The following is a 12658-nucleotide window of genomic DNA, read 5'->3' as shown; positions in this document are numbered from 1 at the left end:
AAGGAAAAAACAGTTTCAATAGGAACATGAATGACATACAGGTCAGTGCTGCTTGGTGTTGGTAAGACCGTGAGCTACTTTTCTAGGTAAAAGTGCAAGCACCTGTTTTATGAATGGAGTGACTGGGAAACAGGTAGTAATAACTTATAATGAGCTATGAATGGAGGTATTAACCAGTGCTTCTGTCTTGTCTTTAGACCCCTTAAGCCTGAGTGGCCGTGGAGGAGCCTCCGTTAGTCCTGAATACATCCTGAGTGGCTAATCCTTTTAAGGAATGATTTACAGGGAATTAGTTAGTCAACACTTCCTCTCTCAGACTGGGTGAGCTCCTCAGTGTGAGACTGGACCAGCAGCTGATCAGATTCATCAGCTGTCCTGGGATACGCACTCGTCTACCTCACCTACCGGGAGACTCGGGTACCACTAGACACCGGGAGACACTGACTGGACCAGAGTCAGGATGGAGTTCTTAAAGAAGCCGTTTCATAGTGTGGTGTCCGTGAAAGTCAGGGAATATGTGAAGGACTACTGCAGGAGGAACGGCCTGCTGACTCTCTCTGTCATCGCCGTGGTTACGGGCTGTGTGCTTGGATTTCTTCTTAGGTCGCTCAACCTGTCCACACAGGTATGGATGATTGGATGGATGGATGGATGGATGGATGGATGAATGGATGGATGGATGGATGGATGGAAAATGGACAAGGGGGCTAGCACTGTGATCGGCTTTGGATCTTTACAAGGAAGGTTTAATGTGATGAGAAATGGCTTTACAGTCTTCCATGATGTTGATGATGTTGATAATGAAATGAAAAAAAAGATAGGACTTTGTGCCCTTGGAGTTGTTAACGGTGATGTAGTGGGACTTAAATTCTTCAGGTATTGTACAAATTAATACAACGCTCAGGAAGGATGAGATGTAACAGGCAGCCTGTTCCATTAACTTCTGCTGTAACGCAGACGACAAGTAAAGCCAATCAGCCTCAGGATCTTATGTAATGGGGAAGCAGAGAATTAATGCAGGTATAATGGGGAGGCAGAGGCATCAACGCGGCCTGACACAAACCTAAAGTGATTTTTGTTTATGTGGAGGAAATTAGGCCTGTTAAATGCAGAAATAGCAAAAAAGTTGGCCTGCATGATAAAACTCTTTGTGCGGTCTTGTTAAAGTTATTTAAGTGGCTACTATGACATAAAATGCACTAATCATGTCCTTGGAGGCTTCCTTGATTGACCAAGTACCTTACGTATCTTGGCAACGACTGTAATATTGAAAAGAATAAGTGCAGTCAGAAATGTAAGCTTGTGTGTCAGCAACAATACATAAATATATAATAGCATCATCCATTAACAAAAGAAAGAATTGATGAAACACAAATGAAAAAAAAAAATTACAACAGAGGGACATGTTCATACCTGTTGTAACCCTCCAAAACAGTTGTTTTATCTGCAGCAGAAGTGGATCTGGCCAGCAATGTCTTTATGCACTATGCATTGTTGATTAAGTCCAATATGAATCTTAAGGTTGAAGACAACCAAGTAATAAATGTGATTTCTAAAATAGTCAGACACATGGTGAAATGAATGCTCCTCCTCTATTTGGTCTTAAATGTCTTACATAAACAACATTTTGCAAAGCTGTCCACTGACTAAAAGTAGCATATGCATATCAAAGAGCAATTCTGAGGTAAAGAAAAAGTGATAAATATTGAACTGAAAACAATCTTAACATATGATTCACAATCAATCAATTATCAATTAATTAATTGTCAATTTGCATTGGCAAGTTGGTGTACTTAACTTAAACACAGCAAAATAAACAAACATTGATAGACATAATGTGCATGATAAGAGACTGGATTCAACAAGGTGCTGATAATGTTCCACGGGGATCTTGGTCCACACCGACTCGATGACATCACACAGTTCCTGCTGATTTTTCGGCAGCACATTGCAAACATCCTGTTCCACTTCATCCCAAAAGCGCTCTGCTGGGTTGAGATCTGGGGACTGTGCAGGTCACTGGAGTAAACTAAAGTCACTGTCATGTTCCTGGAGCCATCTTGATGTGACAGTGCATTATCCTGCTGGAAATGTCCATTGGAAAAAGAGTAGACTGTGGCCATGAAGGGATTCACTTGGTCAGCAACAGTGTTTATTTATGCTGTGGCGATCAAATGATGCTCAATTGGTACTAAGGCACTTTGGTACATTCTCCACACCATTACACCAGCAGCCTGTGCTATAGAAACCAGGCAGGATGGATCCATGGATCACTGACAGGAGTGGAAACTGACAGGAGTGGAAACTGACAGGAGTGGAAACCAGCATGGTTTTCTGCTGATGTAGCCGTTCGACAACTTGTGTTTTTACGAAATGCCCTTCTGCACACCACTGATGTACTGGAGGTGTTTCTTTTGTTGCTGACTGGATTGTTATTTGTTAATCACACCATGTTTGGGAAACTCTGGCGGCTAGATCTTCAGTTATAGGTAGATCATTGAGGCACTTTTAGGATATAGAAACCAGGTTTGTTTCAGGTAGACCAAAGCCCACAACTTCATGCCTTTCTCCCTCTCACAGGCCAAGATTTACTTCTCCTTCCCTGGAGAACTGCTGATGAGGATGCTAAAGATGCTGATTTTGCCCCTCATCACCTCCAGGTAAAATACATCCCAACCTGTATAAGTGGACCAGACTTGGGTGAAATACAATTTTCAAATAAAGTGTGTTTAACCTGTTTGGAGTACCAGATGGGCGGTGTTTACTGCATCAGTGTTCGGTAAGTCATAGAACTGCTCAACTGAATTCAAATACTATCCTGTGATTATATAAACTTTCTGGTACATTATATTTTCATATGTGGCAAACTCCAACAATCTGGTACTCCACAACATTAAAACAAACACCAAGAATTATTTACAAATGCTATTTCACCCAAATCTGAGAGGGAAGAGATTACATATCAGTCTTCTTAAGTATCTTAAATACCTACTCTGACAAAGTAAATGCTGTCATTAAAATAACCCTCAGCAACAAATATTACTGAAGGTATTAGCTATCTTATGAAACAATTTATCAATTTGGAATGGATTAAAAACCGTACATTTCTCAATTTAAAATAGACTTAATCAGTCAATCATACCTCTCTTTCCTCTCCTATCCAGTCTCATGTCTGGCCTGTCAGCCATGGACACCAAGGCCAGCGGTCGGCTGGGCGTCCTGACCATCACCTACTACCTGTGGACCACCTTCATCGCCGTCATCGTCGGCATCGTGCTGGTGCTCATCATTCACCCAGGGACAGGATCGGAGAAGGAAGGGCACCATGCAGGTTCAGGGCCTGTCATGACCTCCGCTGACGCTCTGCTGGACCTCATCAGGTACACACTCACACACACAAACACTGGTGCAGCGTGGGTAGCAGGGTGGCATAGTGATTAGGGAGACTGTCCCACAACTGGAGGACACAAGTTCAAGTCCCCATAACAGAATGCATCCGCCCTACTGAACTGTCTTTGAGCAAGACACCGAATGCCTACCAGCTCCAGGGGTGCTGCTCTGTAGCTGAGCCCGACCTTTGACCTCACTGTGGAGGGGGACAAGCAGAAAGATAAATACTCCTTTGGGAATGAATAAAGTATCACACTTTACTGCATGAATGCAGTAGATGCACAAACACACACTGACCACATACTGCTGAGAATGAATTAATCAGTCAAATGCAATGGGGGACCACACACACACACACACACACACACACACACACACACACACAGACAACCAACGAATACAAATTCATAGAATAGGCGTAGCGTCGATGTAAATGAGCTTGTGAGTCAATCATATATCAGACTTCACTCAAACAGGGTCGTTTTATTTCAACTTTTCGTGTTCAACTTCAAACACTTTTTTCCATCATAAAAATGTAATTGAGCTATAAAATAATCAGTCTAACCTGGTAAGGATATTCTGCCTCGTCAATGACATGTGAGCAGATTATACAGTATTTTGTTAAAACACAGTAAACAAATGAGGCTTTCCAGGTAATCAGATTTTTCCACTTCTCCCATTACCTGTATGTTCCTGAGTGTGGATTTTCCCTGTAAGGAAACATTAAAGACACAAAGAGCTGTTGACCAGCTCTGTACGCTAAATACAGTAACATATCTGGGGTCTCTGCTATTTTTGGAAAAGATCTGATGGCTGGAAAACGTATTTCACAACTGTTCTGCTGAGATTAGAAGAAATCCCCTCCAGTACAGGCTTTTCAGGAAGACATGGTTAATTCCTGATTTTCTATACTCTATCTTATTAGTGTTGTTTTGAAAGGTGAGGATTTGCTGCATAACACACCCTTTAACACCTAGGAAAACCAGTACAGACCCATTAAATCCAGTAGAGATCCTGTTCAAACCTAGTGACCTCTCTGTAAGCGCCCCTAACGGGAAGGTCACTAATCACAAACTCTTAAGGGATCAGTCTGACCTCCGGGTGTTGACATAATATTTCCAGGCAGTCAGAAATCACTCATCCAATAAAGCCTCCTGATCATAATACTAATAATGCTAATAATGCATTTTATTTGTACTGCACTTTTCATTCACAAGGAATCTCAAAGTGCTACAGATTTAAAAACAAAACATAAAACAAAAACTAAATAATCACTAAAGTAAACATGAAAAACCCTTCCTGAATAAATAAATTTTAGTCCTGTCTTTATAAAATCAAATGGTTTCTTTTAATGGACCGTTTTATTCCTTTGTTTTGTGGACCTTAAGGAGACTCCGGTTCCTAAAATAGGGGGTAGAAAAATAAATGAAAAAAACAATTGAAATACCAGACACATTATGAGCAAATAAACAAGCTGGAAAGGAGAAAAGTACCTCAGATCACTTTCCAGGCTTTCGGCCAATGATGTGACTAAGGTGACAAAAAGAAGCGCTGCTAAATAGTTGCAGCGTCACTCCTACGGCAGCAGCTAAGAATAGCGAGTCATTATATCGTTATCTGTTAAGCCTCCACTTTCTTAGAAGGTCCCTGGGAACTGTTTGACTTGATTGCGTCGAGCCTGCAGTCTGGTGTGGGTGTGTGTGTGTACAGGCTTACCGCGGGGCCATTCATGTCAGAGATCCAATAATACCTTCTTCTTAGATTGGATTATATATAGAGAGCTGTGGCCTGTCGCTGTAAGTCAAGTACCAGGTGTGCATTTCAGTCCTCTTACACGTTTGATAGGCTTGCTGCCTGGAGTCTGTACCTATAACATGTGCTTTAAAAATACAGACCCTCCGCCCTCCCACCTTGTGAACATCTAAAGGCTTCTCTCTGTTTTTGTCTGTGAAGTGTGAAAAATTTACAGATCGAAAGAAAGATAAATGCATGCCGCTGTCCTGGTGAGGTGCTGGTAGTGGCAAAGAAGCTACAGAAAAGGAAGAAACTCAGCACACTCAAAGAAACAGCTCCATAAAGAAAGATTTAATGCTCATATACCAACGTTTCAGCTGTATTGTTAAAGTGAAGCACATGTGAAAATTTAATCCCTGGCCTGGTTGGGATTAAATTTTATTCTTCTTCTTCCTTTTATTTTGTAAACAATTTAAAAAATAATGCTGATCCATATGGGAACAGCATTAGTAAAAATTAGTAAATACCAGTCAGAGTGGTAACCCTAACCTTGTAACATAAATCAACCAATCAGATTACTGGTAATGCTGCTTAATTATAAAGACAACAGCCAATGTCAGTCATACAGGAATTACAAATATTATAATAACAAACATTGTTTGTCTACAACCAGACAAAAATAGGGATGTACAATTGGTGACACAACATACATACACTAGATGAATTTACAATCTTCCTACCATCAGTTCAGTTCACTTTTTCAGACATTTTAAATATTCATGCAGATGTGATTTTTTTGACACCAACCAGGCAGGCATTATCTCACATAATTTCATCCACACAATAATCCACAGCATTACTGCATTGCAATGGCATTTTCTCTTCTAACGATGTCACGGCTAGTTTTTTCTTACATTATGGCTTCCTTTGACAAATTTGTAACAGCAGCTTAGCATCACATTGTACCAGGAGGAAGGAAACAGCGTCTGCCTTGTTGAGCCTTTTATATCGTTCCCTAAACCTTAGATCCATCCGGCCACTGGGGATCTAAACAAACATGCCAGAAATATATTCAAATGGCATCAGCTCTTTACACACGCCAAAATAGAACAATCAGGCTGCCTTGTTTGATGAAAAATGAAATGAAATATTATACAATAGAAGACAATAGTTATAAGTTGAATTGCATGTTATGCCAAAGACATAGGATCTGACACAGTTGTCACCTGTCTTTTATAGGAACATGATCCCGTCAAATCTGATTGAAGCAACTTTTCAACAGGTAAGTGGACAATAGCTTTTGTGATCTGAAAATGATAAAAACCCTTGGAACTACACACTAATTCTAAGTTTTTATTTTTCACATATTAACCAACCTGTGTATTTGTTCTCTCTCGCCCCACCCCAGTACCGAACAGACCTGGTGCCCATCGTGCAGAGCTCCAGTGTCAAAGAGTCTCAGGCCAACTATGTGTATGTCATGCCCGACTACCACAACCCTCAGCTGGGCCACCCTGTCTTCCTGGAGATCACCCCTGCTCCGGACGTCAAGTACAAGATCGTCCCCGGTAACAGCAAGGGCATGAATGTGCTGGGGATTGTCATCTTCTCAGCCACCATGGGTAAGACACACGTACATGTAACTGGTATAGATAAATACACAGATAAATACATCACAGTAAATACAGCAAAGCAATTAATGCAAGTGCAATAACTTCTAAAAACACAGAAAGATGCATGAATGTGTGTTCACTCCCTCTCTCTCTCTCTCGCTCTCTCTCTCTCTCTCTCTCTCACACACACACACACACACATACACACACACACACACACACTAACAAATAGTACACAAACATTACACAAACATGTACACTACCAGTCAAAATCTTGGACACACCTGATTGAATCTACTATGTTTTTCATTCTCTTAAAGCCATTTTGACCTTATACTTAAATGTTTGAAATTTGTTTGTTAAACAAATATAAATAGTGAAGTTGATGCCTATATGAATTTCTCTCCAAAGCCTTTGCCTTTCCATCAAGGCAAAGGGCGGCTACTTTAAAGAATCTAAAATATTGATTTAACACTTTTTTGGTCACTACATAATTCCATTTGTGCTATTTCATAGTTTTGATGTCTTTACAATTATTCTAAAATGTGAAAAATAGTAAAAAAAACAAACCCTAATAATAATCTCCCTAACCCTAAACTGCATGTTTGTGTTCTCCTGTGCAGGCCTGCTGCTGGGGAAGATGGGAGAGCGTGGAGCACCGCTCGTCAACGTGTGTCAGTGCATCAACGAGTGTGTCATGAAGATCATTAACGCAGCTATGTGGTAAGGTTCCACTCCTTTACTTAAATGTACTACTTTGTCTCTAACACTCACACACACACACACACACACACACACGCACACACACACACACACACATCCAAAAGCAGACACAGTACCGCCAGATTACAGAGCGCAGCCAGATTACATCTAAAAATAAGCACCATTCACCGCAACTTAGTGGAGACTCACTGGTGCCATCTGAACTGTCCTTCACTCTCCATGGGAGCTGATTACAGCGAACAGGGGAGGAGTGGATCTGCATGAATGGGGCAAGACGACGCTCAATAACAAGAGATTAGGCTGCTCAATGCTAACGAACACAAGTAAAATGAAAATAAAATATAACGCTGTTGTCATGGGAAACCATCTCAACATCAAACTTGGTGATTTTCCTGTTTTAACTTCAGTTGAAGGATCACATGCTCCTCTATTGGCTGAGAAAATTCTACCATGCTTGGACTGATGAAAACCTTTCAAAACCTATTGGATAAATTCAAAAATGCATGGCGGTCAAGCTGAAAACAAGGCAGTTTTTCTCAGTTCCTGAAAAGTTCACATTTATGACATACAGTATGTCAACATATATAATGGTACAGTGAAAAATTGATTAACCCTGCACAACTGAAAAATGTTTTTTAGGGTGCTGGCAAGTGCAGGAAAAACCACTGTTGCAAAGTACCGATTCTTGCCACACACCAAGTCTCTAGAAAAAGTTCCTTTACTTTACATGAGATACAAAGTTTAGAAGCGAACGATGCGTTTCGCTTCCTGCTTCTTCAGGTTCACTCTTATGTAATGGTATATTCATTATTCCTCTTGTAATATCAGAGTCTGGTTGAAATTGCCCAGCTTGATTTCACAGGTTTGGCCCATAGCATAGAAAAATATATGTGAAAAAACATTTCTAGACTCTTTTGACTAAGGTCTCTCAAGTTCATAGGGTTTACATCAGTCTACCACTAACTTGCGTACAAATAATTGGCTGGGGAAAGTAGATAGCATTAGACTAATGGATAAGATCTTCTAGCAATGGCAGGCAGAGCGTCACAGGCAAGTCGTGCTGATGGCAACGTGACAATCTCTCTCTCTGGTGTATTATAGGGTAAAGCTCCATGTTAGACCTCCTCCTCATTTTCTTGTCACTCTGTAACAGAGTAAAAACCACTCAGTCATCAAATCACAGATCACAGTTCAGTGTTGTAGACCCAGGTGAAAGCGAGGTGAGCTAGGTTGCTCTAAAGCAGCTTTAGGTCTTAGGCTGACCAAGCGACATGCAACCATGTAGATCAACAGTTACACGGCAACATGCATGCCTATAAGAGCAAACGCATGTCACCTCACTGTAGCACACACAACTAGTAGACTCACATGGCTCACATGGCCTGCAAATCTGTTCTCTTCTCTTCTCTCCTCTCCTCTCCGCTCCTCTCCTTTTCTCTCCTCTCCTCTCCGCTCCTCTCCTTTTCTCTTCTCTCCTCTCCTCTTCTCGTCTTCACTGTATTAACTTCCCTTCCCGTCTCCCCCTCTGCTTTTCTGTGCAGGTATTTCCCCTTCGGCATTGTGTTCCTGGTGGCAGGGAAGATTCTGGACATGCACGACCCGGCCCACCTGGGGGAGAAGCTGGGCATGTACTTCATCACGGTGCTGGCTGGTCTGTTTGTGCATGGCCTCATCCTGCTGCCGCTCTTCTTCTTCGTCATCACTCGTAAAAACCCCTTCTCCTACATCAGAGGCCTGCTGCAGGCACTTGTCATCGCACTGGCCACCTCATCCAGGTACGTGGAGACAGAGCCCCTGCGCCTTGGCTCTCACTTTCTCAGTCATTTTAAAAGACATTTTGTGCCAATATTCAATATCTTCATACCAAAAAATTACAAGAATTCAGTGTTTACCCCAGAATTTTATTCTTGGCAGGGTGGAAAAGCCTCTGAAATAGCATTTAGACCACCATGTGACACTGAAAATCGCAGCTATTTAATGGTAGGAGAAATTGTGGGATACAAAAATAAGAATTCATTTAAAAAATATGTAATTTAACAATTAAATGAATAAATAAAATGTGCAAAGAAAATACAATTCTAATGCAGGTTTTACAGACTGGTTTTATGCAGCTGTGGTCAGGGAGGAACCTCCATCGCATCAGAGGTGGACGACATGACATCTTTAATAAAATATTTAATAAAAAGTCCAATATTGGCCCGATATATCTGCAATCCAATTAAACAGTATAACCCTACTTGAATCAGGGATGGAGGGCCATAAAACAAAGAGGTGTCTTTCCTATAAAAATAGTTTATGATGCTGCAGTGTCTTTTTTTAAAATATTATTTGGGCCCCTACACCCAAAAGCCTTCATTCATGGTCTTGCCAACCAAAGTGCTGGTGTCCAAATGTAGAGCGCCGCTTTAGCCTGCTAATTCTGTTGGTCATGTTTGGCAGTCAAGGCCATTTGCCTCCCGAGCACCGCTTAGGACTAAGTGAGTTAACGCTCGTATCCTAACTTCCCCTCCATTTCCCTCGTCTTCTTCTTCCTCTGCAGCTCGGCCACTCTGCCTATTACCATGAAGTGTCTCTTGGAGAACTGTGGAGTAGACCGGCAGATCGCTCGCTTCGTGCTGCCAGTGGGAGCCACCATTAACATGGATGGAACTGCTCTGTATGAGGCTGTGGCGGCCATCTTTATCGCTCAGGTCAATGAGTATGAGCTGGACTTTGGCCAGCTGGTCACTATCAGGTGAGAATAGACTCCTTTATCTGTACGTCTCCTCTACTTTCTCCTGACATGATGAGCTTCTTATGTAAAGGACTGTCTGGCTATTCCATCCCTAACATCCTGGGCCTTTCTCTTCAGTATAACGGCAACAGCGGCCAGCATCGGGGCAGCTGGGATACCTCAGGCTGGTCTGGTTACCATGGTGATTGTCCTGACCTCAGTGGGGTTACCGCCTGCTGATATCACGCTGATTGTGGCCATCGACTGGGTCCTGTGAGTCCCACTTACACTTAACATGCTATAACATCAGTAATGAATTGAGAGTTTGTATAGGATGGATCTTTTATGGGCTGCTGGAGTGGTGTGTGTGTGTGTGTGTGTGTGTGTGTGTATGACTTATTTTCTCTGTCTGATTCTCAGCGATCGCTTCCGGACAATGATCAATGTTCTTGGCGATGCCTTGGCTGCTGGGATTATGGCCGATCTATGTAAGAAGGACTTTGAGAAGGCAGCCGCCGCCGCTGCTGCTGCCGCTACTACTACTACCAGCAACGGTGGAGGCCCCTCACGGGTGAGGAGGAGCATTTCTATTTGTTGAGGGAGAGAGAGAACACGCATATACACCAGTCAAAAGTTTGGACTCACCTCAATTCAATGTACTATGTTTTTCATTATCTTAAAGCCATTTTGATTTAAAGGCTTATGCTTGAATGCTTGAAATTTGTTTCTTAGACAAATATAAATAGTGAAATTGATGCCTGTGTATGAATTTCTTTCTAAAGCCTTTGCCTTTCCATCAAGGCAAAGGGCGGCTACTTTAAATAATCTAGAATATGAGATAGTTTAGATTTGTTTAACACATTTTTGGTCACTGCATAATTACATTTGTGTTATTTCATAGTTTTGATGTCTTTACTATTATTCTAAAATGTGGAAAATAGTAAAAAATAAAGAAAAACTGTGTGTGTCCAAATTTTTGACTGGTAGTGTACATTCATACATGCATTTTTATAAAGTTATGGCACTTGAAACACTTGCTTTGATGTCATTTTTGAGATAAAGCCATAACATCTGGATCCAGCAGCATCTAGAAACTACTGTAACTGACTTAACTAACTGTATTGTTGCGTCTTTCCCACAGAGAGACACAGTAATCTCCTTTGGTAATCAGAGCGTGACGCTGTCCGAGGCGCCGCTGATGGCCCACCGCTGTGACTTTGTGTTCGAGGTGGACGGAGACAACGTAATGGAGAAACCTGTGGCCTGCTACAACCTCTGCCAGGTCTGAGACACCTTGACAGGACGGACAGCAGGGAGCGCTGCCTTCGACAGCACACAGATCCTCCGTATCTCAGGACCACAAGGACCATCAAGCGGTCCCGAAGATCCTGTTTGGTCGGAGCGCATAACTCACAAACACCAACAGCTGTGGGTAAACGACGTAGATGAGACCAAAGCTTGAGTATTTTGTGATGTTTGGGTTTAAGGACTTAAACTGATCTCGCCTGTGCCATGTCAAAAGAGAAACCTTCATTACTTGATATGTCTCTCCATTTATTTTTTGACTGGTTGACTTGGATATGATGAATTGGATTTGTGAGAAAATGCAATTAATGACAAGAAGTGCGTGTTTGACACATAATATGAATCTCACACACTGGTTCAGTATTCTCTGAATGAATCTGTAGACACCATAATGATGCAAGGACAGCATACTTTGATAGAGATTAATTAGTGTTTACCAATCACTGGTGACAGTTTAGAGATTCACAATAGGCCTGTTCTCTCTCAATAATGTAGTTTACTGCGGTTTATTGCGGTTTAACTCTCACTCAGGGTTTTGAGTTGCCTTAACATGTTCTCAGTCCTGTGACTCTTGCAAACTTGAAAGACTTGAAAGTAACAAATTGATACTGACAAGGAGGTGATAGTATAAAGATAAAATATAAAATATATCAATTATAGATAGCGATGAACAAAAATATGCACGGCATAATACTAGAACATGGAAGTCACATAAGATGATCACTTGTGGAAGTGTTTTTATACCAGTGCGTTTGATTTTGATTTGTGTACATTACTGTTCATGTGTTTTTCTAATAAAGATCTGTTGTATTCAAAAGTCCTGATTACTAATTACCTGATTTATTTTGTTAGTATTAGAACTAGTAGTAGTATTTCAAAATGTGACTTTCACACACTGACTTGTTAAGTATTCTCTGAGAGATTAAGTTAAAGACATCAGTGGTCAATTTATGTTTTCTCTGATGACTTTACTTTATCAGATGGCTGGGTTAAAGTAAAAAAAAAAAAAGAATATAAGAATAGTCTTTTCTCTTTCAACCAACTGTAACTGTATGGGTTCGATAAATACAGTGGAGTACAATGCAACATAATGTCTATTTTGCAATGAAAGAACTAATAATAGCTCAGTCATCCAAGTCCAAACCATTAGGTTTAGGTTAAAACTCTAAAACCATGTAAA

At 41.2% G+C, this 12658-nt stretch overlaps 1 protein-coding gene and 2 gene segments (V, D, J or C); 2 read left to right on the top strand and 1 right to left on the bottom strand.

Moving 5' to 3' along the window:
* LOC139648814 (Ig kappa chain V-III region MOPC 63-like) overlaps positions 1-12658 on the top strand; it is a 73998-nt gene that overhangs the window by 7409 nt on the left and 53931 nt on the right.
* LOC139648812 (Ig kappa chain V-III region MOPC 63-like) overlaps positions 1-12658 on the bottom strand; it is a 53566-nt gene that overhangs the window by 24043 nt on the left and 16865 nt on the right.
* Positions 461-11461, top strand: slc1a8b (solute carrier family 1 member 8b). 3 transcript variants are annotated; one of them, XM_071525048.1, is made up of 11 exons: positions 461-625; positions 2581-2660; positions 3165-3380; positions 6364-6406; positions 6533-6746; positions 7361-7460; positions 9002-9235; positions 10000-10194; positions 10312-10446; positions 10594-10705; positions 11315-11461. In XM_071525048.1, exons 1-11 carry the CDS (start codon positions 461-463, stop codon positions 11459-11461), a joined length of 1641 nt encoding a protein of 546 aa, XP_071381149.1. The 3 variants fall into 3 exon arrangements, with proteins under 3 accessions (XP_071381149.1, XP_071381148.1, XP_071381147.1); XM_071525047.1 differs by having other exon boundaries at positions 10594-10744; XM_071525046.1 differs by having other exon boundaries at positions 10594-10754; positions 11319-11461.

Source organism: Centroberyx affinis, unplaced genomic scaffold (genome assembly GCF_046629955.1).
Source record: "Centroberyx affinis isolate AG114_WGS23_722 - 3 ecotype Tasmania unplaced genomic scaffold, CSIRO-AGI_Caff_v1 ptg001259l_1, whole genome shotgun sequence".
In the NCBI taxonomy this organism is placed as follows: domain Eukaryota; kingdom Metazoa; phylum Chordata; class Actinopteri; order Beryciformes; family Berycidae; genus Centroberyx; species Centroberyx affinis.
The sequence above is the reverse complement of the archived record's forward strand: the minus strand, read 5'-3'. Positions and strand labels throughout refer to the sequence as shown.

Bases quoted from the DNA above. Each gene is read 5' to 3' on its own strand.
- slc1a8b (XM_071525046.1), top strand. From the start codon at position 461: ATGGAGTTCTTAAAGAAGCCGTTTCATAGTGTGGTGTCCGTGAAAGTC. The intron at 626-2,580 runs GTATGGATGATT...TCCCTCTCACAG, and splicing joins CGCTCAACCTGTCCACACAG to GCCAAGATTTACTTCTCCTT. The intron at 7,461-9,001 runs GTAAGGTTCCAC...TTTTCTGTGCAG, and splicing joins ATCATTAACGCAGCTATGTG to GTATTTCCCCTTCGGCATTG.